At 41.9% G+C, this 26,096-nt stretch overlaps 1 protein-coding gene across 6 annotated transcripts in view; it reads right to left on the bottom strand.

Moving 5' to 3' along the window:
• Window positions 1–8,813: 8,813 nt before the first annotated feature.
• LOC148508445 (epsin-1-like) overlaps window positions 8,814–26,096 on the bottom strand; it is a 130,457-nt gene continuing 113,174 nt past the window's right edge. For 4 of the 6 annotated variants that reach the window (XM_088444553.1, XM_088444552.1, XM_088444554.1 and 1 more), the window contains 3 exons: window positions 20,103–20,204; window positions 13,785–14,018; window positions 8,814–10,085 (listed from right to left, as the gene is read on the bottom strand). In XM_088444553.1, coding sequence (XP_088300679.1) covers window positions 9,703–10,085; window positions 13,785–14,018; window positions 20,103–20,204 — 719 coding nt within the window. In that variant the 3' untranslated portion in view covers window positions 8,814–9,702. The remainder of the gene's footprint in view (window positions 10,086–13,784; window positions 14,019–20,102; window positions 20,205–26,096) is intronic. The other 2 variants (XM_088444556.1, XM_088444557.1) reach the window with 1 other exon arrangement.

Genomic DNA, 26,096 nt, shown 5'->3' with positions numbered 1-26,096 from the left:
AATGGCCACTTTTTAGGGGTCTAGGAAGGTCACCCCACTTTTTCAGGCACTTCTCTCACATTGCATTTGGCAGGCAATTCACAACATCCCTCTGCGAGTAACACGAATAGGCATTTTTAATTGGACTTTTAATTTAACCCTCGAGTGCTAAGACTTACCCCTTTTACACCAGAGCTAAAACCCGGGTTATAACCCGGGTAGCTCCTTGGTGTAAAAGGGAACTGGGTTGGATTCCTAGGTCTAGTGACCTGGCAATCCAACCCAGGTAACTTGCAGGGTTTAAACACGGGAATGACCCGTGAAACCCTGCAGTGTAAATAGCGCAATCCGGGTCACTAGTGCACCGCCTGCCGGCCAATTGGCCGGCTTCAGTGGCGCTTTGAGAGGACGTCATCTCCAAGTGTCCACTTCCACGCCGGAAGAGTCGGGTCACTGCAGACCCGGCTCCGGTGTGAATGGCGCAGATTTGGGAATATCCTGGGTTGGCGCTGGCTAAATTTCAGGTCTGATCTAGTTTGGAACCCAGAATTTAGGTATAAAAGTGGTATCTGAGTTTCATGAAACAAACTCGCACCTAAGATTGACCCCAGTGCATTCAAAGATTACAGAACCTTTTCCTACACCTATACATGATAAAAATACCAAAGCAAATAAAGACGACAATGAATACACACAACATATTATTGTTTATTGTACTGTGACACCATATTATGCAGCGCTTTCCAGTGAAATTGTTTCATTCACATTAGACCCTGCCCCCATGGGAGCTCACAGTCTAAATTCCTCTCCACACACAAACACACGTGGCCCCAGCGCTGTGAGGCAGCAATGCTAACCACTGTTTGATTCTAGGGCTGCCAAAAATGCCTGGTCACATATAAAGCATCCAATGCTTGTTAAAATGTGCAACCTCTTGTCCAGCCCACAGCTAATGGCTTATGCTTACTGATCTTGCAAGTGAAGAGGAGTCCAGTGTACAAACAAACATATATAAAAAACATGGGATCACATTAAGTGAAAGTGATGTTTTTATTGATATATATATGAGGGAAATTCTATTAGCCAAGGTAATTTACTGCAGGCTAACGGATTCCCTGGGGCTATTCAATTAGGCATGAAGGCAGACCCGAAAAGAAATCCATCTTAAAGAGCGTGTTAACGGATGTTAAAGGGTCTTGGGTGAATAAAGGGCTGGAACTGAATAGCCCCAGACGTTACAGCCCGAGGCTACCACCCTTTTTCACCCCAGTTAAATAACAGGGCTAATTGAATTTGGTCCATAGTAGTATTCCAGCTTCCTTACATGGAAATCCATGCATACAATAAGTGTTTATATGCAGCACTTTTTCAGCAGTGCTTAAAAATTATACTGTGTTTTTGTATAGAATGCCAGTGGTACAAATGTCTGGCAAAACCCTGCCTAGCAACAACGTGACTGTTATAAGTTGCACAAGGTAGTGTAAAAAGCAATGACATCCCTTCAGTGCAAAGAGTACGGGATCCGGTCAATGTATTGATCGTTGGAATGGGGGTGCTGAAATCCCCACATATCAGAAGCCCGCCGCTGGCATCCCGACAGGGGTTAGGGGGATGGTTAGGTTTAGGCACCGGCATGGGCGCCGAGAGGGGGGGGGGGGGGGGGAGCGGGTACAGTTAACCCGGGCCCGCTAGAGGGGCCCAGGTCCGGTGCAGCAGCCAGAACAGTCTCCTATGGCTGTGGGGGGGAGTGATCACACTGATTGCACCCCTCCCACTGCTTAGCGCCGGGCTGGGGCGCTGCAAAAGTGATATATATATATATTTTTCAAGAGGGTGTGGCCACACCTCCCGTGATTAGGCCACACCCCCTTCTTTACCCGGGCCCTGCCAGGCTCTCTACGGCCCTGGGCACCAGGGAGGGAGGGTTAGGATATTGACCGGCAAGTGTCTGTATCCTAACCCTGTTGGGATGCCGGCATCATGATCCCGAGCCCCGGCATCCCGTACCCAATCCAAGAATACCACCCTAGTGTGATCAATGTTACCTGCAACGAGAACAGTACGAGATAAATATGTAATATCCGTGTCTTCACTTGATCTGAGCAAAACTAAACACCACTGTTAATTGCTTGTATCTTTAAATACAAATATTACACATGGATTATAGCATTTCAGTAAAAGCCTCCCAAGATCAGGTTTCACATGGTCTACAAGCAAACTGTGAAACTAGTTAAAGCAAAAAAAAAACACATGTACCACACACTAATTACTTTTATTCATTTTAATCTTATTATGCATATAATATTTTTTTTAAAATTTACAATAGCATAATTATTTTCCAAACACACTGATTTTTATTTTCTTACTTGCATGTAATTCTGGTCTTCTTAGTCCTGCCCCCACCATGTGCTGTGAAAACCATGGTGCAAGTCTCAGCTGTTTCTGAATGTTGAAATGCTAGGAACTTATGTATTTAGAAGTGAACTAGTCACCAAGACGCAGTGAGGCTGTCAATTTCTGAGTGGATTCAATGCAGAGTAATTAATAGAATACATTTTCATAAATTCAGCCCAAAACAAAAACAAAAAACAGCTTCCTCCAGTTTTTCTATGCGAATGGATCTCTTTCAAACTGAGTGCCAAGCATTCACATATGGCCATTTATCATTCAAGTATAGTGAAATGTTACCTTTTATCGAATAATTTAATATATCCGTTATGACCACATATATAAAAGTCTACAGTGGTATTAGAAATGCTTCCATACGGCACGGTTACAAAAACAATCAACATTTTGAAGACAAATGGCACCTAACTTCTGAGTTCTAATTTTAAAAAGTTCCCGTAATATTTTTGCAGTGATAAAGTAACAGCAAAACTAATCCAAGTGCCTCTTGTAATCTACACTATGTGATTTTTAAAAATGTTTTTTTTTTAATTTTTTTAAAGTATTAATTTTACTCGTTTCACTTATGCAAAAAATCAAATCAAGAATTGGTTAAGGCACCACACAATATATATATTTTTTAAATAAGAGCCTGAATCTTGATGAATAGATTAGAAATTCATAGCACAGTCCAAGTTGATTCACCGACAATATAAAACAAAAATGTATCTGCACGATTAAGAACTCATGTACAGTACACATATACAAGGTTGTGGTGAAAGTGAAATGTACGATACATTGGAAGAGTACATTGTTTCAGCCTAAGACCATGAAAACTGATGGAAAGCTTATACTTCAGTATGCACATTATCACAACTTCTTATAAGCAACTTGAGAAATGTGTATAGAGAAAACAAGTACAAGGTCCTTTTAATATTCCATACTAAAAACAATTTACTTTGGGAAAAGTCCCTTTGGCCTATCAACCTAGCTACCCAGGGCTTCAGAGAGATGCTCTACTGGAGAAATCGCTTCTCCACAAACATGGTCTAGCTATCTCATATGGAAATTGCCAGCCCAACCATACGAGGAAAGGGGAGGTGGAAACAGATCTACGGTAACAACCATTATCGCGGAACCCTCTGTCGAAGGATCCCCCTCATTACAATTCTGGTATAAAAACTAGAGGAGCAGGAAATGGTCACCTTCAATCACGCTGTGCAGCTGAGGAAGGGGAAAGCTGGCTTGAAGGTAAGCTGTATTTCTCCAGCAAGGTTTTTGATTATAAAAAACAGGTCTTTCAATACATAAAACTGAACATTAATGTAAATTCCTCATTTAAAATGGTGAATTTCCCTCTACAAATCCTTTGCATTTATAAATATCTAGTGGGTGCATTTACAGAAAAAAAAAATACCTGGCTGAAAACAAAACAAACCCTGCAATATTAAAAATGTAATGACAAATCAATGCCTTTTGTGGCTGTAGGAACACCACCAAAATTTTGATTAAGGTTTGGTTTATTTTCCTTTACTCTACAACATGCAGGAATAATTTGTGTGCAAAGAATACATTTTCATACTTGGGAACGTATGGACACAAGTTGATTAATATAGTCAAGTCAAATGGTATTCCCCATATGACGTACATTTGGTTACAAATATCTTTATCAATGTCCAAAGGAAATTTCTGCAATTAAAAATATGGGATCCATTATCTGTAATACTTTGCGGATGGTCCATTTCAGATAAGGTTTTTTCCCCCGTAATTTGTACCCCAAGCCTAAAATTTTATAAAAAAAAACAAACAAAAATAAAATACATATTAATGATTCCCCTCTATTAAGTGAATTCTGTAAACAGAGCATTATGGAATGGGAGGCTGCTTTGCTTACCATAGTCACCTAATGGCATATTTAGCCCAATACTACCTGCACAAATCATACACTTATACGTATTAGAATGTATGATTTACAGAATGCAGTTGAATGACAGGAATGTTGTACAATCAAACTGCGATGTAGAGTCCCCTTCATAATTTTTTAAGATTCTGATATTATACAATACAGTTTATGATTTCACATTTCCCTGTTATTAGGGTGCTATAAGTGCTTAAATTATAGTTAACTATATTTGGTCTGTAAACTAGATTATTAAAATGTTAAAATGGAGGGGCTTTCGGATAGTTATTGTAACCACAAAGATTTCCTATCACTTAAAGCTGTGCAATCGCTGCATATGGGGTATACAATCACAGTACTGCAATGATCAAAGAATGCTATTGATCTGCAAGAATGCCTACAACTTCTCAGTGCTTTATTGACCTGGCATAATATACATAATAAAATATATCAGCTTCCCAATCATTAAAGTTCGACCATCAGTGGTGCAGTGATCAGAAACAGACAGTTGCAACCAGGGCTATTTTTCAGAAGGAACAAGCAAGAACTGAGTTCCTGAACCTCTCAACTCTTACGTAATGTCCTGGGCCAAAATGTATTTTCCATAAGATAAGTTTTATTTTAAAGTTCCTTTTGAGTAACTTTGTCTCTAGATATTATATATATATATATATATTTTTTTTTTTCCACAAATACCCTTATCTTGAGCTGAAAATAAATATAAGAAAAAAAAGCAGTACCTCAAATCGGAACCCGTGTTAGTAGGCCCCAAAGAGACACAACAGAATGCTATAGATTTGAGGGGGTGCCAAAAACACCAACAGTGTCTCTATTGTAAAAATGACATTCTTTCTGTTAGGAGAATAATCTTTGTTCCTTAATGGTGGTATCTTCCTGTATCAATTCAGGAGGTATCCCTTAAGTGGATATACTGGAACATCCTGGAATTAGACCCTCTCACAAGAAATCACCCGAAACATGGCCAATTGGCTCCTTATTAGTAAAGCAATATAATATCAATATAATATTTATTCTTGATAAAAAACAATTTTTAATAGAATAAAATTTGATTACATCAAGTAAAAGTGGAAACCAAACAATCAACGCCTTAGTGAGGCAGATGAAACTTCACACTAAGACCCCTAAGGGTGTGAGCTCTATGGTGGGAGACCTCGCTGATGGCAGATGGGTATGGCCCCATAATAAAACCCTACGTGTTTTGTCCCTTGCATGGGATACAATCAATATCACTACTTGCACTTGGAGGTTTTACCTGAGGACACACTTTAGATGTGGATTTCAAGTCATATTTGGAGCATTAGTTCATGCATGAAATTGAGAAATAATTCCTTCAGTGTGATATATGTTAACGTTTGATATTCTCCATCTGACCACATTGGAAATTCTATTTGCTGTATAAATCTGTGAAGTAATTCTTGTAATTTAATACACTCCAATTTTGATTGTACCCCTGAAGAAGTCCCATCCGTCATCAGTGAGGTCTCCCACCATAGAGCTCGCACCCTTTGGGGTGTTTGTGTGAAGTTTCATCTGCCCTACTAAGGAGTTAATTGTTTGGTTACCACTTACTTGATGTATGCAAATTTTATTTGATTGAAAATATTTTTTTAATCAAGAATAAATATTATATTGCTTTACTAATAAGGGGCCAAATGGCCATGTTCAGGTGATTTCTTGGTGTGAGGGTCTAATTCCAGGATGCTCCAATTTATCCACTTAAGGCGCCCTAGAGTATCTGCATTGTTTTCAGTATAGTGAAGTAAATTGCGCTTACCTGTCACCCTCCGGTTCAGTTATGTGGTGGTGGACAGGTTTGCACTTCTGTTTGTCCACATATTTACATTACATTGACCATAAATAATTTGATTTGGTGCTGGACCACCAACCTGAGGCACCCCTGCAAGTGTCCCGAGGCACCACAGCGCACAGTTTAGGAACCACTGACTTAAGGGATACCTCCTGAATTGATACAGGAATATACCACCACATAGGAATCAAAAGACATTAAAGGAAGAAATTCTTTCCGTCAGGAGAATAATACAATTTTTACGATAGAGACATTTCTATTGCTCCACCCACAGTTCCTGAACTAATTTTTCCAGAAAAATAGCCCTGGTTTCAACTATAGGAAACACTATTGTACAGATTATTTGTCACTAATTAGTGTCCTCCTATCATTGTCGTGCTGGGGAGAGAGAGAGAAATTAACAGTAATGTCCTTGGTATTGAGCAGTGATGAGCCACTGGATAAGGGACCCGATACCTATATATTTGCAATTATAACAAAGTGCTCCTAAAAATCTTAACTTTAACATGTATGTTATCCCACCGAAGTGTGCGGTACTTAGTATGCACTAAGTGTTGCCAGTGCATGGTGAAGTAATAATACTCACTCCTGCCATGTTCTGGTATAAAAAAAAAGGTGTTTTTCACACCCGATCGTGGCCTCACACCCGCAGCTGATGTGCTGTAGTCAGTCAGCTAATTACAGTCTGAACCATGATTTCATCAATTTTATTTGCAACTTGGATAATACATTTTACACCTGACAGGAAGTGTTTTTTTTTGTTCAGGGGAAGAATCCCTAAATATTATAATGTATTTATTAGAACAAATGTGAATCATATTTCATTTAATGAATGTATCTCAGTTATAGACTTCTCACAGAATATTGGGCTACTGGTGCTTCACTGTGGATGTTTAATCTAGTACAGTGTTTCTCAACCCAGTGCTCAGGACCACTAACCATATGTACAGATGTGTCCTCATAAACCTAGCCGCAATACGCCATGCAGCACAAGATGCCTGGCGCAAGTGAGCTGCGCGGTGTAGTGTCTTTTTGCTGGAATGAGCCGCCACGTGGTGCTACAAGACTGCACTTATCAGTCTGAACCTGTACAATGAAACATGACATGAAAATCTGCGACATCTCTGCACATCACATACAGACTCAGTCGCACACAGATATACAAGAGTCACATATAAAGTTAATCAGTGCAGGCTCATGAAGCGGTTTTGTTGCATTTGGCCAAGACGCAGAAGAAATGCTCGGCGTGAGCCAGGGTGCACAGGACCAAGCGCCGAGATGGGCTGCTTGCTGTGACAATAGTGTATGAAGACACATCTGTATGACCAACTTAAAGATTCACAGGTGACCTGGAAAACACTATCTATTTGGTGTCCTGAGGACTGAGTTTAAGAACCATTGATCTAGTAATACAATCCTATTGCTATTCCCACTATTTCTGTTACTCTAGGTGTAAAAGGAGTCATTATTCCCTATTGCAGGCCTGGCCAACCTGTGGCTCTCCAGATGTTGTGAAACTACACATCCCAGCATGCCCTGCCACAGTTTTAGCATTCCCTAACAGCAAAATTGAGGCAGGGCATGCTGGGACTTGTAATTTCACAACAGCTGGAGAGCCACAGGTTGGCCAGGCCTGCCCTATTGTATAGCATAGTTACTGTAAGTGTAAAAGAGGTCATATGGGGGTAGTCAAGAAAATTTGGAGAGAGATAAAATTGTAAGAGATAAAGTACCAATCCATATGCAACTAATCGTCATTGTACAGACTGGGTGCGATTCAATTGTTTTTTTTTTTTTTACCCGTGATAATGAATGGACGCCCAGTGTTGCAAATCAATTGTTCTGGGCGCCCATTAATGATCACGGTCTTCATGCTCTATTAGACCAGGTTTAGCTATGTAAAATGGCTAAATTAGTCTAAAGTCCTGGTTAAGACACCCAAACTGTTGTTTGGGTGCCCTAACCACGGGTTTATCACATTTTTGCTTGCACCCTCATGAGGGTGCAAGCAAACATGCCAGCGCCAGCGGCGCAACAAATGAATTGCTCCTTCAAGTGCCTTAAAAAAAAAATAGTAGCCACCTCAGACAGTTGAATGGCCCCCAGAGAGTTTGAAAAATAACAGATAGGAGCTGATCGGTTGATGCTTCATCTTTCACATTTATCTCTCTCCAAGCTTTCATGAATACCCCCATTAGTCCCCTAATGTATAGCAACCATGTGTGAAGAGCTGGAACTTTCCTGGGAATGTGCTGATTTATACAAACTTACAAGTCAGTATAGAGAAATCTGAGGAGAATATTTTCTATGGAAATAGGTTACAGCAGTGAATTGTATTTCATTGTACACTACATGTGAGGTTACGGTCACACAACACGCTATGTTCTCCTAAGAATGACAGCACCATTAGTTGGCAGTTTTCCCTTAAATGAAGAACTAATTCATGTAGATAAAATATACAAAATTAAAGAAAAAAAAAATACAAATAAAACTTTTCATTTTCAATCAGCTATAAAGTATCACACTTTCACACATGACAAGACTTTTTATAGACCAATTCTGTTAAACTGTAATTTGCATGACATTTACTTTAAAACAATAAGGAAAAAAGTGTAATCGAACTTCTCCCCCATTTGTCTTTATCTGAACATCGTTCCCTCTTCTACGGGAGGAAAATCACTTACGGAAATATATACGGAATAGAACCAGATGGACAGCACACCAAGCAAAGCCATCAGTTTATTAAGTGGTTATCAAACAGATCATTATCACATATTTGATTGGTAATAGGAAAGAATTGGAATAAACTCAAGGGTTAAAAATCCACTTAAATCAGCATTCATGAATTCATTCTAATAAATAGGAACCGTCCTGCTATTATGGCAATATTCCCCGCCACAGCACACAACTGCATCTGCCATTTAAAGAGCTTAGTTTATTTTTTGTTTTTTTAGTGTTTTATGAATAGAAATTTCTAAACAGGGCAATATTTCATTGTGGTCCAGTGACACGGAGGTGCTAGAGCGAGATGCTGTATTTACACGTGGAGCAACTGAGACAGCTTTCCGGGGGAAGAGTAAGGGCACAACGCTCAGTGGGCTGTAAATGCAGGTAAAATAGTGTAGGCAAATAACACTTATTTAAATGGAAAAAAATAATAATAATAGATGTTTAAAGCAAATATCACTTAGCTCACAACTGAATAACCCTTGGATTGCTACTAGGCAGAAGCAAACAAAACTATCCATACTGTGAAGTGCTGCTAATTAATGCAAGAAGGATGAGGGGCGAGCAAACGGAAAGAACACGGACAGCAAATTCTGGCATAATACTACTGATTATCAATCATCCTGCAGAAAAGAATATTAAATCTAGGGTCTCCTACCTAACACACCTTTACCTGTACTGCAAGGAGGGCAAAATACTATTTCCTGGTATTCAGAGGCACAGTGAAAAGGAAGCAGACATCAGAGATAACGTGTGCTGCTAACATAGGGCTGCCACAAAAGATGTAGGGTACAGGAACATTCTGTGGTAGTAGCATAGAGATACCATTTTGACCCATCACCCCCGGTCATCACCATTACGAACTCAATGATCACACAGGCTGTTATAACAGGAAAGGGTTGGTGGTACTCGTCACAGCTTGTGCGGATAGATTGGGCATCAGTGGCTGTGTCACTAACTGCTGCGTTGGCATCATAGCAGGCAAACTCATAGACACACCGGGAGGCACTGCGGCAACCGGAAGGCCGCCCACTCCAGGCTGCATCCCAACCATTGGCGACACACTGGCTAGAGGAATTCCCGGTGCCAGGGGGGACATGGACACCATTGGTGAGACAGAACTAAAAGGAATTGCTGCAGGTGTTTGTCCAGCTGGTGTAACTTGCTGTCCCAATGACATCACAGGGCTGGAACGAAGCTGGTTCAAGGTAAGAGATGATTGTTGGTTGGGTTGGAATGGATTTGTTGTGGTTGAACTGGCTGCTCCTAAGATAAAGCACAGGATGAAATGTGTGAATGTGTGAACAAGTGGATAGTAGACATCAGCTGTGAAATATCCATTCATTCTAACAGTCTGACCAGAAAAGTAAATTAACATTGAAAGTCTTAAAACAAAAGTCTGATATACAAAGCAAAATGCCTGGGCCACTACCACCACCTTATTTCCTAAATAGTCTATTTGGTTAAGTTTTAAAGTTGTGGCTATAGATCAATGAATGGTACTTGCAGCATCTCCAGCTAAATACCTGGCATTAGAGAACTGGTGGACTGAGAAATATGAAGCCTCTTACAAAGAGGTCGTTTCCCTACAGAAAGCAGTACATTTCCTACAGAGGATTCCTGTAATGTACCTATCAGCCCAGTGACAGCTCTTACTGTTATATGGGAAGAATATTAATGGATTATTTAGAGGGGGGGAAATAAATTGATCATCTCAGTATACTTCGATATTTAGCATAAGACAAAATTTACTTGTTTTCTCTAAAGAAGGGAAAATCAGACAATAGGTTTTTGTACATATAACTGATTACAGGTTGAGTCTCCCATATCCAAATATTCTGCAATACGGAATATTTTTAGCATGACTGAGATAGTGAAACCTTTGCTTTTTGATGAATGTACACAAAATTTGTTTAAGGCACAAAATTATTAAAAATAAAGTATAAAATGACCTATAGGCTGTGTGTGTGTGTAAGATGTATATGAAACATAAATGCATTCTGTGTTTAGATTTGGGTCCCATTCCTAAGACATTTCAATATGGTATGCAATTATTCCAAAATACTGAATATTCTGATATCAAAAATACCCCTGGTCCCAAGCATTTTGGATATCGGAGACTCAACCTGTACTTGGAATACAGAGTTCTAGCAATAATGTTTACTGAAGTTACTTTTATAGCACTGCTATACAGTGCATCCGGAAAGTATTCACAGAGCTTCACTTTTTCCACTTTGTTATGTTACAGCCTTATTCCAAAATAAAATAAATACATTTTTGTCCTCAAAATTCTACACACAATACCCCATAATGACAACGTGTAAAGTTTTTTTGAGATTTTTGCAAACTTAATAGAAAAAGAAAAAACGAAGAAATCACATATACATAAGTATTCGCAGCCTTTGCTCCATACTTTGTTGATGCACCTTTGGCAGCAATTACAGCCTCAAGTCTTTTTGAATATGATGCCACAAGCTTGGCACACCTATCTTTGGGCAGTTTCGCCCATTCCTCTTTGCAGCCCCTCTCAAGCTCCATCAGGTTGGATGGGAAGCATTGGTGCACAGCCATTTTCAGATCTCTCCAAAGATGTTCAATTGGATTCAAGTCTGGGCTCTGGCTGGGCCACTCAAGGTCATTCACAGAGTTGTCCTGAAGCCACTCCTTTAATATCTTGGCTGTGTGCTTAGGGTCGTTGTCCTGCTGAAAGATGAACCGTCGCCCCAGTCTGAGGTCAAGAGTGCTCTGGAGCAGGTTTTCATCCACAATGTCTCTGTACATTGCTGCATTCATCTTTCCCTCTATCCTGACTAGTCTCCCAGTTCCTGCCGCTGAAAAATATCCCCACAGCATGATGCTGCCACCACCATGCTTCACTGTAGGGATTGTATTGGCCTGGTGATGAGCGGTGCCTGGTTTCCTCCAAACGTAACGCCTGGCATTGATGCCAAAGAGTTCAATCTTTGTCTCATCAGCCAAGAGAATTTTGTTTCTCATGGTCTGAGTCCTTCAGGTGCATTTTGGAAACTCCAGGCAGGCTGCCATGTGCTTTTTACTAAGGAGTGGCTTCCGTCTGGCCACTCTACCATACAGGCCTGATTGGTGGATTGCTGCAGAGATGGTTGTCCTTCTGGAAGGTTCTCCTCTATCCACAGAGGAAAGCTGTAGCTCTGACAGAGAATGACCACCGGGTTCTTGGTCACCTCCCTGCCTAGAGCCCTTCTCCCCCAATTGCTCAGTTTAGACGGCCAGCCAACTCTAGGAAGAGCCCCGATGGTTCCGAACTTCTTCCATTTACGGATGATGGAGGACACTGTGCTCATTGGGACATTCAAAAAGCAACAGATATTTTTCCGTACCCTTCCCCAGATTTGTGCCTCGAGACAATACTGTCTCGGAGGTCTACAGACAATTCCTTGGACTTCATGCTTGGTTTGAGCTCTGACATGCACTGTCAAGTGTGGGACCTTATATAGACAGGTGTATGCCTTTCCAAATCATGTCCAAACAACTGAATTTACCACAGGTAGACTCCAATTAAGCTGTAGGATGATCAGTGGAAACAGGATGCACCTGAGCTGAATTTTGAGCTTCATGGCAAAGGCTGTGAATACTTATGTACATGTGATTTCTTAGTGGTTTTTTCAATTAAATTTGCAAAAATCTAAAAAAAAAAAAAAACTTTTTATACAATGTCATTATGGGGTATTGTTATTTGATTTTGGAATAATGCTGTAACAGCAAAATGTGGAAAAAGTGAAGCGCTGTGAATACTTTCCGGATGCACTATACCTTACTACTAGTATGGTTATGGGCGAGTATACATTGTATGATGACTTATTTTAATATTGGCGGACAGTACTTCTTAAATCTGGACAGCATCTAGCCTGTACACCCTGTCATTATGCATATAATGTAGTTATATATTGAATTTTCTCCTGCTATACCTAGCTATTCTAGGATGTGTATTGGGGAAACTGCACAAATCATCGGTTCAGGAGGGTGGGGGTGGTTACACCGATTATTATGCTGGCAGCAGGATTAAAGTATGGGTGAGCCTGGATGTGTTACATGGGAGGGTCCTCTTGTCTGCTACTTCCTGACTATCCAGCAGACAGGAAATGCTACAGTTGGAGGGTGTGGTGACATCACAAATGACTCTGAAGGATTAGTATACAGCATGGCTGGGGGTAAGACGATGGAAAGTGCATTTTTCTAATGCAGGTGGTTCCTTTGCATAAGTTGTCCCTCAGTAGACTTGATGTTGCCCTCACAGCAGGTATTCATCTGGGGAAGGTTGGGCTACCTACTGCCCAAGGGAATGTCAGTAGTTGGGCTTAAAAGGTCTACCCAAGGATAAACAGGTCATTCGATTTGGGAAAGAGTGATCTAAGAGATAATGCTCTGGTCCCTGTGCCAATCAAAATCTACTTGCTGCCCAAGGAGGTATCAGTTCCCACGGTGGTCTCAGTTGGGCTTAAAAAGATCTACCTGGGGATAAACGGGTTGTTTGATTTGGGAAAGACTGATCTAAGAGGCAATGCTCTGGCCAGGGTAATTTTGCATTGGGACCTTGCCATCATGCCACTTGGGACTCTAACCTGCCACCGGGCAGAAGTTATTGTTTGGTTGTTGCCCTGTTGGATTTCCATAATGTGAAGTGTACCATTTACACTGAAAAAACCTGCATTGATATTGGTACCTGGTGTTGGTCTGAGTGCTCTAAGGCACCCCTTATCCCTCCCTGTACATCAACATAACTCTGTATTAGGGAGGGGGGGTCTATGACGGATTAGGGTCTCAGTTCTCTAGGGAAGTGTATATCTTACCATGCAGATAATAGATGCTACCTTTATTTGTAGGTGCCTTTTCTCTATATAAAGGTTCTCTTTATTTAAGTTTATCATTCAAGTTTTTTTCTGTGTGACTGTTCTATTATTGTTATTGGTCTTTTAAGTCAGTCACCTGTAACAAGGAAGGGATTCGAGGTCTTTGTATTTTGCAGGGTGGGTTTTGAAATAAGAGAGTCCAAGTCTACTAGGGCAGCATTAGGCCCCAAAAAAGACTCGGGTGTTTTCCGTGTAGGCTTGCTGCTTTCAGAGAGCGACCCGCTCATTGCTGCCATGTCAAAAGCATCCGGGCTTCTTGATCCAAGGGAGCGAGACATTGGAACTTCCCCAGCAAGAAGATCCAGCTCACCTGAGGGAGAAAACAAGGGATCAAAATAAATAATTTCGTACAGCAACCTTGGTAACAAACAAAAACCTATATGCACCTACACCGGCAAAAATCTACAATTAAATAGCTTAAAATAAAAACAGAACATTTTAACAAGGAATTTAGCTCAATAAGCCAAGTGAAGCATTGAAGAGGAGATGAGAACTTTATAAAGACTGAGGGAAAGGTAGGATAAAATACATAACTCATTCTGCACTGGATCCACACTATGTAGAGTACCAGATGCTTTGCTCTAGTTTTGCATAAGCCAGATAGAGCCTTATTTACAGTTAAAAATAAACTCAATTAGAATGTGCAATTTTCCATGTTGCAAATGACCTGCCAAAGAAAAGCTACATGACACACACAGGTCTTCCATAATGCACTTGTGTCTGTCATGCATGTCATCTTGTTGGCTTTGTGTCATTTTGCATCGTGGCGTGGCAGTGACCGAATTATGGCACACTAGTGCGCCTACACATTTTTGGCACATTAAGTCTTTTTAGTGAGATCACAGGTATATGATTAAAAAGATTTCAATGTATAGATGAGCATCTTTATAATATTGTCAGAAGTGATGACTTATGCGATAACCGCATTCCATAATTAATGCAAGAAAACAATATGTTAATGAACAACTGAGTTTCTGAAAAGCTTAGGCACTTTACATTTTAAATCAGACATGATGATGATGCATGGTATACATTTCAATAGATGCAACAACAATTAAAAATAGAAAAAAAAAATACACCAAGAAAACAATATTGTTAATGAAGAACTGAGGGCCTGATTCAGAGCCGCTCGTAAGCGGCTGCTCGTTCGCTCCGAGCGATGTTCGCACATCTGCGCATGCGTATGGGTCGTAATGCGCATGCGCCAACCAGTCAGTGCGGTCGGAAATCGTGTGTTCGCAAAATAGCGAGTGCCTGCTAATTTGAGTGACAGGATGAGGCGTTCGTGGGTGGTAACAGGGGAAGGTGCTTGAAAACGGGGAGTGGTGATCCGAACGCAAGGCGTGCCAAACGGTCAAAACGGGTGTTTTAAGGGTGTGCATAATTAACAAAGCAGCGTCATCTGCCACGTCACTTGGTTGTCTCTTAGCCTGAACTGTTCGCATGATTGCGGTAGGAAAATCCTACCACAAGCACTGCGAGCAGTTCAGACGCCTTTCGATGTACTCGATTAATCTAATAAATAGCGGAGATGACGTATGATGCGAATGGCAAAGGGGCGTCTTTACAAAATAGCGAGCGCATGTTTCGTTCGCTCGCTCAGACAGAGGCGTCAACAGACCGCAAAGAGCGAGCGCTCAATTTAAATGGCCGGCCCCTTTTTCTAAACGAGCGAGCGCAAATAGCGTCCGGCTCTGAATCAGGCTCTGAGTTTCTGAAAAGCTTAGGCACTTTACATTTTAAATCAGACATGATGATGATGCATGGTATACATTTCAATAGATGCAACAACAATTAAAAATAAAAATAAAAAATACACCAAGAAAACAAAAATCTATTTTGTTCCCCAATTCGTCTCCATAAATAAAGCTGCCGGATATTCATCCAGTAGACCGGATTCAGGTTGGTATGCAAGGCTGCGTTCGCACGCACCCCGCTCTCTAAAGAATGCAATCACACGACAACCGCAGCACTATACCAAGATGCCCATCACTGTATAAAGCCTGCCCTCTGCCCATGACATGCACCCGCAAGTCAGCGAAAACATCTGTACCATCTAGTAACATCGGAACCATCCGCACAGTTGTGGTTGACCTGACCCTACCACAGAAACTGCTAAACTTCCTGTTGCCATCTAAAACTCTGCCAGTGTATGCTATCGCAGGGGCTTAAGTATGCACGCCCCTGTAACGGCATTTAAACGCCCAGGCACGCCTGCGTTTATCTGACTACCCCCTGTCACCACCCTCAAACGGTCACTTCCTTTCAATCAGTGTGAAGACTCTGCGTGCTCACCGCGATCGCCTCCCGATCGCTGTGGCTGGTTCGCGCACTGCGTCTTATACGCATACGCAGAATGCAAACATCGGCTGGCTGTGCGCGAATGCAGCCTTGCGAACCAACTTGAATCAGGCCCTATATCCCCTCGCTCACTGCATCTCTGCACCAGTTCATTCACTAATAAAAGTATAATTAAGATTATTCAAATCTAAACTGTTTTTCCTTTTAATTGGCCCTACTCCAACTCACACAAAATAATTTATAAATACATATATATTATATATTTATTTATATTATGTGTTTGAATATTCTAACCTAATGCTAGGTGCACACTAGACGACTTGCAAATGATGCAATGTCGTCAACGATTTCCCCTGAACTCCCGGGCAAAGATCTAGTGCATACACACTGTGCAATCTAACAAACGACCAAACAATATAGCTTACATCGTATGGTGGTTCGATCGTTAACTATATAATGTAATCATATCGCCTGGTCAACTAGTAGAGCGTACACACTGCACGATCTGAGGGGAATCGAGACCTACAGATCTTCCTGCATGTGCAAAAGATCTGATGATGTAACGAATGAAGTCACGGGAGCACGCATAGTGCGTACACCACTGGACGATTTGAAAGTTTTGTTGGTCCGATGCGTCGGAATCGGCCAAATCGTTCAAAATATCGTCTAGTGTGTAGGGGCCTTAAACTGTATATGAAAGACCGAGAAAGCATGTATTTTCATTAATTAGTAGATCAAACAGAGGAGAGTTGTGTTTTTTTATGCTATTGTAAGTAACAGACAAATAATGCCCCTTTCAGTCAGAGATAAGGACCCCGGGAGTTTGTCAGTGCAAGCCAGGTCAACCCAGGTCCTTTTTCTGTGTGATAGGGTCAACCCAGGTCGAAATTCCCAGGGCTTCGACCCTGGTCGCTACCAGGGTTATTCCCAGGTCTGACCCGGGTTGCCTGCTGTGTGAAAGGCATGACCCAGGTCACGATAGGCATGCCGCCTAAAAGGAGCTGACTGGAGGGCATCTCCCAGCACAGTAAGCGCTGTGAGATGAGATCTCCAAGGGCCCACAGAGACGGAAGACCCGGGTCACTGGAAGATGTGGGGCAGGTGCAAATGCTGATGACCCAGGAACAACCTGGGGCCATCCGCCAGTGTGAAAGGGGGTAAGTACTGAAACTCAGTGTTCAGTATACTGGGTCCGAGCCGGGTTAACTTTGGGGTTTCTGTCTGAAAGTGGTATAATTGTGCAAAACACTTGCAGAATTCTAGATAATCCACTTGACAGCAAACAAAATAAATAAATGGTAGCCAAGACCAGCAGAATCAGTGTTTAACCCTCAATACTCATCTTAAAATAAAATGTTGCCTGTTTAATTTACAATATGTTAAACCATGAATACTGAGGTCAGTGTTCAGATTACCTAATATCCAGGAATTGAATGAAATCATTCCAGACATAGTGGTCTAACTGGAAGGGGCCATGTGTTTGTGCTGTATTAATGACTGAGTAGATCAGTGTTCTAGCTGAGGCTGGTATCGGCCACTGTATTGTCAGCAAAAACAACAACTGGCCTAAACATCCAAGGAGTCAAACTCAATAGGAGCCTATAACCGTAGTGCCAAATTGGGCACATCAAGGCTTATTTACTTACTAGCACGCTCCCGATAATCACATCATACAATTGTAAACAATAATTTGAAGACATTGTGGCAAAGTTATGCTCTCTCTACATGTAAAAGTGAGGAAATCAACCTCAACTCCAAAATAATGGCAAATTAGATAGTAAAATGGTTTACAATAGAATAAAAATTGTTACTTTTTAATAATGGTGTAAAATGATAGCTAGCAAGTGTATTTAAACATACAAGAAACCCGAAAAACAAAAACAGAATAGAGACATTTTAATGTACCCCCACATTACTAAAATTGCTTGTTTTTGCGGAAACACAAGTTTGTAAAAAGTTGTGTAGAAACCCTTGCAACTCCAATCTGGAAGTTCAAAAACCCATTTCCCATAAACCACGTCTACATACAGGTCCCACACTAATAAATCAATTTTTCAGCTTGAAAAAAAAATGACATTTATTGGCCATATTCTACTATAAACACTTCCAAATGCGTTACTACACTGGGATGGGTGTACCAAGGCTCCTGCACTACGTCCCATCATTTTCAGTTAATTGAACTGCAAAAAAAACCATGGACGTGATTTTGAACCGTAAATTTGAATTGCGAGACCCAATTAGCGCGGAATTAAATCAACCCTGTACATTAATATCACTAATATACTAATAAAACATAAATATATACATTTAATGTAAAGATAAAAATACAAACCATTATATTGAGTCTACAAATCATATTTTACATTACAATGGGTTGTAGTTGTTAAATTGCCGGCCGCCGAAATACTGCTGCTGATATCCCAGAGGAGATCAGGATACTGGCGTCGGTATCCCGAATCCCGGTAAGTATCGCAGGGAGGTTAGGTTTAGGCACCCCCAAGGGGAGGTTCGGGTTAGGCACCCTGCTGAGAGTCTTAGGTTTAGGGTGCACTAAAAGGGGGTTAGGCACCACTGGTGGGAGGTTAGAGTTAGGCACCAAAGAGGGAGGGTTAGGGCTGGGAGGGGGGAGGGAGAGGGATAGTATACTTACCACCTGTGGCGGGATCTTCAGCGTTCGGGCTTCCGGCTTAGGGATTTGAACTGGCGGCTATTCAGCCGGCGGTATTTCATACAGATTCCATTACAATATTAGGAGATGTGGAGCACCTGTGTCTTATGAGAAATGTACAAAGCTTGGCCATCAGGATGCGCAAGACCAGGAGTTGTGGTGTTATAGCATTGCTAATGTGTGCTAATGCTGCACCCAGAAGATAGCCCCTAGTGCCAACCTGTACCAGCTAGTGCCATGCCACAGTCACTGCTAAATTAAAATATAAACTCTTTCTTCCCAGGGTTTCCTCCATGGTGGGCATAGAGTTACGACACTTTCTAAATAGAACAAGTTGAGGTGTTGCCCAAAGGGACCAATCAGATGCAAGATTATGCTAAAAAATATCCTCAGTGACTTATCTATTGTTAGAAATGTGTAATAGATATAGATCTATATCAAGTGTTAGAAATGATAGGCATTACAGATAGGGTTGTTACCCATCTACGATTCCTCAGCACAGAACGGAAATAGCAAGATCTCTCTGAAGTTTTGCTAATCCTGGATGTGTGGTGCCCTTGGCACACCTCTTCCTGCACGTGGAACGCATCCTGAGCAATACATAAAGGGGCATATGAGGGTGCATGAAGGGCTTCTGGGCATGGCTATAAAGGGGCATGAGTGGCTCTGGGCTGGCATATTAAGGGGGATGAGGCGGCCCTGGGCTGCAACATAAAGGTGCATCTTGGGGTTTTGGGCTGGCATACCAAGGGGCATGAGGAGGCTCTGGGCTGCCATATAAAAGGTGCACAAGATGGCTCTGAGCTGGCATAAAAGGGGCATGAGGTGGCTAAGATTGCAGAAAAAATGTTGCTTCATGCTGTAGAATAATGAGCAACTTATTCTGTTTGTGTACATTTTTATATTCTCTATTAAGTATAATCAATAACTTATTTCACACTATATCTTGCCCCAATAAAAAAGGACTATATTGTCCTTTATAAAGGTCACAAGTGTGTGTTCACCTAAAAGGTAGCTTAAGCCCATCTTTACAAAAAAAGAAAATAAACAAAAAGGTTGCCATATTTTTAAATACTAATTCAGTCAGAATGCGTGCAAATATAATATGGCCCTTCATAAAAACAGCATTGGCGCACTGAATGTGACTGTAACGTGCACGGAATACATGCATGCTTCTTAAAATGTAGAAAAAAATTCAAGCAAAATGCAAACAGAAAAAAATGCAATAAAAGATTCTAATTTTATAAAAGTAAATTCCTTACAGATTGGTCCCTGAAGTTTTGAAAAAAAAAAAAAAAAGCGCAAAAACAAATTCAAAGTCTCGAGAAGCATAGAGCAAAATATACAGGACACACACAAAGCAATAAGCAAACAGAAAAGGGAATCACAGTAAGCAAGCAGGCAGGAAAGAGAGCACTTCCAAACCTGTGCTGCTTCCTGACTGTGGAAGGGTAGTCCTCAGGTTGTCAAAATCCGAAAACTCATCCTTATCTGCAGAACTGATGAACTGGTCAAAGGTGGTACTGGCTAAGAAGGCAGGTGGGGTGGACAGAGACAGGCACACACACAAAGACAAACATGTTAAAAACAAAACAAACCCACAAAGGACAGTCAATACTGTATATTAAAAACCATAAAGGTGAAATTATTGCCTGACTTGAACCAAACGCATAAACTGCAAATTACAGAATAACCAACAAACACCAAATTTTGGCAAAAAAAAATGCAAGAGATTTCCTGTGGAAGCAAAAGAAGAATTATTCTGCTGTTTATGACTATACTTTCCTCACTAAAGCACCCATGAATGAGCAAATCCAGTTTTTCAGACTAAATCTCTAAATGACGGTTACCAATTATACAAATGTGTCCACATAGACCTATCCTCAAATTGCACCATACAGCCCCTTAGAAGCAGAATGGAGTAAAAAGTTCTTATACTGGTATACGTTTAGGAAGCCGGCGGATGGAATGTCGACCGCCGGTGGCTTCCAATTTAATCCCGACTAGGGACGAATGACAGGCGTCTAAATATAGATGCCTGTCATTTTACCGACGCTGGGAGACCGGCGCCCGGCATCCCGATCGAGCAGATGCCGGACGCCGCAGCAGACAGCCGCGGGGGGGGACATAGGTTTAGGCACCCCCCCTGGGGGGTTAGGCACATTTGGGGGAGGTTAGGGTTAGGCACAGGGGAGGGAGATTAGGGTTAGGCACCCTAATAGAGGGTTAGGGGGAAAAATAGGTTAGTTTATACTTACCTAGGAACGATCGGGATTTCCTCCTCTGCCGGCCAGCTGCTGTCGGGATTTGAACCGCCGGCCAGGGGTCCAGCGGTAATTCAAACAGATTCCCTTATGCTTTATCTGCACCTTTATACTAATTACTTTGCAACAACAAATTCATCCTAAGTACCTAGTACACAATTTATGTACTAAGGGTCTGATACAGATCCGCACGCAATGGTGACATTTACGCAGTTTGAGTGATTGTTTGCCATTGCACGTTTAAAGCAGCACATGCAGCGATAATTTTTGGGATTACGCTCCTACACAGGATACACTCGCAAAGTGAGTAGCAGGTAGTCAGCGTTTAGGAGAGGTAACGGGGGGGTTGCTAGAGAAACGCAGGCGTGTGGCAGGTTAAACACTGTTTTCAGGGCATGCATATATTAGCCACTGCATTCTTGCTCGCAGCAGGAGAGCCCTCTGCATGTCTAGAGACCCACTGTGTATGCGTCATCTTACACTTACCCAGATGGCTGACGGATCTGAGTTTGAGGTTTTCGGTTTTGTGCGTGAGTGGCGGATGCGAGATGCTTTCAGTGGACGTCTAAGCACTGGACTGCGGCTAAGTCATTAGCATATTTTCGCAACTGCGATCCGTACAATATCGCAGCTGCGATGGCATTTGGGTGCACATTGGAATCAGGTGCTTAGACTTAAAATATAGTAAAAAGTAGCAAAATTAAAGAAAAAGTAAGCAGTATGGGAATCAAGCAAGATGTGGTGCTCCATATAGCGCAAAAAGAATGTGTGTATGAAGACACATCTGTAGTCTGGATTAAATTGCACAAATCACATTACCAGTTACCACAAGAAAACATTGCCCTTTTCATCCGTGTTGTGGCAATTATTTAGGTAATGCGCAGCTATGATTTCCAGACCACCTATGAGAGGCTGATAAAAGGTGTGAGGTGTGGCAGCTACTCTCACTACCTTTAAGCAGGCTGACAGACCTGTTGAGAGACACTGCTATGGCTTTATGCAAGTGCTGTATTTAAATGTCATTTTGTGTGGGTTGGACATTAGGTCCTCCCACCCTTAGGGCCCTATATATTAACGAACCTAAATACTAGCTGCATTTTTCGTATAGTATCGCAGTGATACAAACATGACACTGGTATTAATCATTGCCTACCCCTCCGGCAAGGTCCAGTAACATCCTCCTTGTCAGCGGGGACTCCGCTCAGGTGCTGGCAGCCTATCGCTGTCAGCGATTAACTTTATGTCATGCACGATGGTCAGCCTGCCCATGTGCATGACTGTTTAACCCGGCAGGTACCCGGGAGTGCTTGGAAGGCTTTGCTGAAGGGGGGAAAGGCTGCTGCCGGGTCCCCATTTCCAGCAATGGGGACCATATCGCTCTCACCGTCTAAAGATGGCGGGAGCGATGCAGTGACAGTTTTAATCATAGATTACCGTTGTTTGTTGAATACTGAAAAGATGACATAACCCCTTTAGCGAGTGCTAAAGGGGTTATGTATTGTTGTTAAATGGGGCCCGTTGAGAGGGAGATTTATGTATAATTAGTGTCAGACATGCCAGGATTTATTTTTACATCTTGTTTATTTTGTATGTATAATAAACTGGCTGTGGATACTTGTACCAAGACACTGGACAGGTGTGTGCCATTCATCTACTGCTACCGTTTAATCCAGGATACACTCCCTTGACCTTATTTTTCGACTTATGTATGTTATATGGATCAGTCATAACATTAAAGCCACTGACAGGTCGAGTGAATAACTTTGATTATCTTGTTACAATGGTACCTCTCAAGGGATGGGATATATTAGGCAGCAAGTGAACACACAGTTGTTGATGTGTTGGAACAGGAAAAATGGGCAAGTGTAAGGATCTGAGCAACATTAACAAGGGCCAAATTGTGATTGTTAGACGACTGGGTCAGAGCATCTCCAAAACGCAGGTCTTGTTGGGTGTTCCCGGTATTCAATGGTTATTACCTGCAAAAAGTGATCCAAGGAAATGGTGAATCGGCAACAAGGTCATGGGCACCCAAGGTTTATTGATGCTCCTAGGGAGTGAAGGCTAGCCTGTCTGGCCTATGCCACATTAGAGCTCCTGTAGCACAAATAGCTGAAAAAGTTGATGCAGACTAGGACAGAAAGGTGCCAGAGCAGACAGTGCATCACAGCTTGCTGGGTATAGGGCTGCTTAGCCATAGACTGGTCAGAGGGCTCATGCTGACCCCCTGTACACCGCCGAAAGTGCCTACAATGGGCACATGAGCTTCAGGACTGGACCATGTATCAATGGAAGGTGGCCTGGTCTGAGGAATCGATCCTTTTTACATCGTGTGGACGGTCGGGTGCGCGTGTGTTTACCTGGGGGAAAAGATTGCACCAAAATGCACTATGGAAAGATGGCACGCTGGCAGTAGTGTGATGCTCTGGTCAATTTTCTGGGTCCTGGCATTCATGTGGATCTTACTTTGACACGTACCACCTACCTAAACAGAGTTGCAGAACAAGTCCACCACTTCATGGCAACTGTATTCCCTGATGGCAGTGGCCTCTTTCAGCAGAATAATACTCCCTGCCACACTGCAAATATTGCTCAGGAATGGTTTGAGGAGCATGACAAAGAGGTCAAGGTGTTTGTTGACTTGGCCTCCAAATTCCCCAGATCTAAATCTGATTGAGCATCTGTGGGATGTGATGGAAAAAAAAGTCCAAGCCCTGGAGGTCCCACTTCGTAACTTACAGGATTTAAAAGGATCTGCTGCGAATGTCTTGGTGCCAGATACCACAGGACACCTTTTCCTTGTGGCATGTCAGAGCTGTATTGGCAGAACAAGGACCTACATAATATTAGGCAGGTGGTTTTAATGTTATGGACGATTGGTGTATACAGATATGTCCACATACAGCTATCCTCCGTGCGCTACAAGTGGTGTTACACAATGCATGAGTGACGTGTGACTCTGTAGCGACGAAACTATTTTCGTGCAATTTTTTACCTTCCAATGTCTTAATCGCATTGCGATGCGAATAGGACGCAAAAGCAACTTCTGCTGGTTAAAATGAAATGTGGTTATTCTGTGTGCTACTGCGGGTGTATCTGTATGCAAAATGCTACGTTACAGTGTCGGCGGCTGTGACACTAACTTAGTGTTTCACATGCAGATGCACCCGCACACAGAATATAGACATGCCACATATTTTAATCAACAGAAGCTTCTTGTGTGTCCAATTCAGATCACAGCGCGAATAAGACTCATTTGAAGCTAAAAAGTTGCAGGAAGAGACGCTCTGCGCTACAGAGTCATGCCATGGCGCGACTAGAAGGGCTGTTTAATACGCAAAGAGGCTAGATGTGTGAGGACACATCTGTAATATATATATTACATACTGTATTTTGATGTGCATTGAGGTCGTGGGTTCGATTCCCACCACGGCCCTACCTGTGCGGAGTTTGTATATTCTCCCTGTGCTTGCATGGGTTTCCTCTGGGTGCTCCGGTTTCCTCCCACACTCCAAAAATATACTGGTAGGTTAATTGGCTCCCAACACAAATTAACCCTAGTAGGTATGTGTGTGTGTGTGTGCACATGTGATAGGGAATATAGATTGTAAGCTCCACTGGGGCAGGGACTGTTGTGATTGGCCAAATATTCTCTGTAAAGTGCTGCGGAATATGTGTGCGCTATATAAATAACTGATAATAATAATAATAATAATAATAATAATAATGTGCTTAAAAGGTGCATTGGACTAGAGACCAAACATCTGTATATTTGAATTCACCTCTTGCCAGTTCACCATAGCAGCATAGACAGGAGATGAGCTGGATCTTGCAATGAAGCGGTTACCCTGTACATGCAGGTCCCTGTGTAAGCAAGTGAAAGACTATGTGACACAGGAAAAGTATCATGATGTTTGGAAGGGAATATAAGCAAGCAGGAAGCCAAAGACAGTATAGTATAGTTGAATGAGCAGTTTTCCCTAACAGCACATAGTAGTGTACTGAGGCTTCTGCAGGATGACTAATGTGGAAAGCACCTCTGTACGAAACAAAGTTCATACTTTCACCTTATGTACAAAAGGATCATGGTATTGTCCATAAAGACCTGTGGATAATGACTTTAGTACATTAGAGCCTAAAGTAGCAAAGAATAAAACATTTAGAAAGTAATTTATAAAGTGTAAAACAACCACTGTTACAAAACCAGCTTTGGACCATGTGTGCGCCTCCGTTTGCTGGAGAGTTTAGTATTCTGCTGCGTCACATATGAGCATAACTGCGTTTGGCAGGGTGCAAAAGTTAGCAAAGGCAGAGTTGTGTGGAGTGAACCTGTATACAGACTATACCAATGGGCCAAGTTTTGTAGAAACATTTCCTCTGTGGCAAGATTAGCAGAATGAGATAAAGGGGTACAATGGGGGCATATCTAGTGCTGCTCCTTGCTGTGTGACAGGTTGTATAGCCATTTCTACTCCGCAATCTGTAAAGCAGCTCAGAGATGGCGGTCTTTGGGTCATGGCTTCCAGTGTTATTCATCATGTGGTCTTTCAGCTGCTGTGGAACTACACATTCCAGGATGCCCAGCCACAGGTTTGCTATTAAGGTATGCTAAAACTGTGGCAGGATATGCTGGGATGTGTAGTTCTGCAGCAGCTGGAGGGCCACATGTTGAATGCACCTGCCTTATACTGTAAATGGAACTCATTTTATGCCTGTGTGTTGTACTTCAGTGGAAAATGGTCTTTGTAAGTGCACACACCAAGTAACGTAATACAAAGCTTCACACACAAAACAGACAAGAAAATTTTTTTAAAAGGATTCCAACATCCATTCACTGTCATCAGTATTTGATTGCTACAGATGAGGCTGAACCATGGAATATTTTAGGGAATTTTTTTTAAACGAAGAGGGTCGTAGTAATTTAGGAGGTATTAGATGTGATACTGAACTTCTAGCTTGCAGAGGAATTTCCCAACAACATCTGTCTACTGGACAGACCGAAAAGACACATAGGGCTCGATTCAATTAGGTGCAAAGGGGACGAGTTGCCATTGCAACGGCGTACTATCCGCCCCCTCATGGCCAGAACTCACATCGCACTTGGGCGGTACTGCATATAGCCACACTTACTCACGCTACAAGGAGCTCTCTCCTA

Source organism: Taudactylus pleione, unplaced genomic scaffold, assembly GCF_031769625.1.
Source record: "Taudactylus pleione unplaced genomic scaffold, aTauple2 ptg000366l, whole genome shotgun sequence".
Lineage (NCBI taxonomy): Eukaryota > Metazoa > Chordata > Amphibia > Anura > Myobatrachidae > Taudactylus > Taudactylus pleione.
The sequence above is the reverse complement of the archived record's forward strand: the minus strand, read 5'-3'. Positions and strand labels throughout refer to the sequence as shown.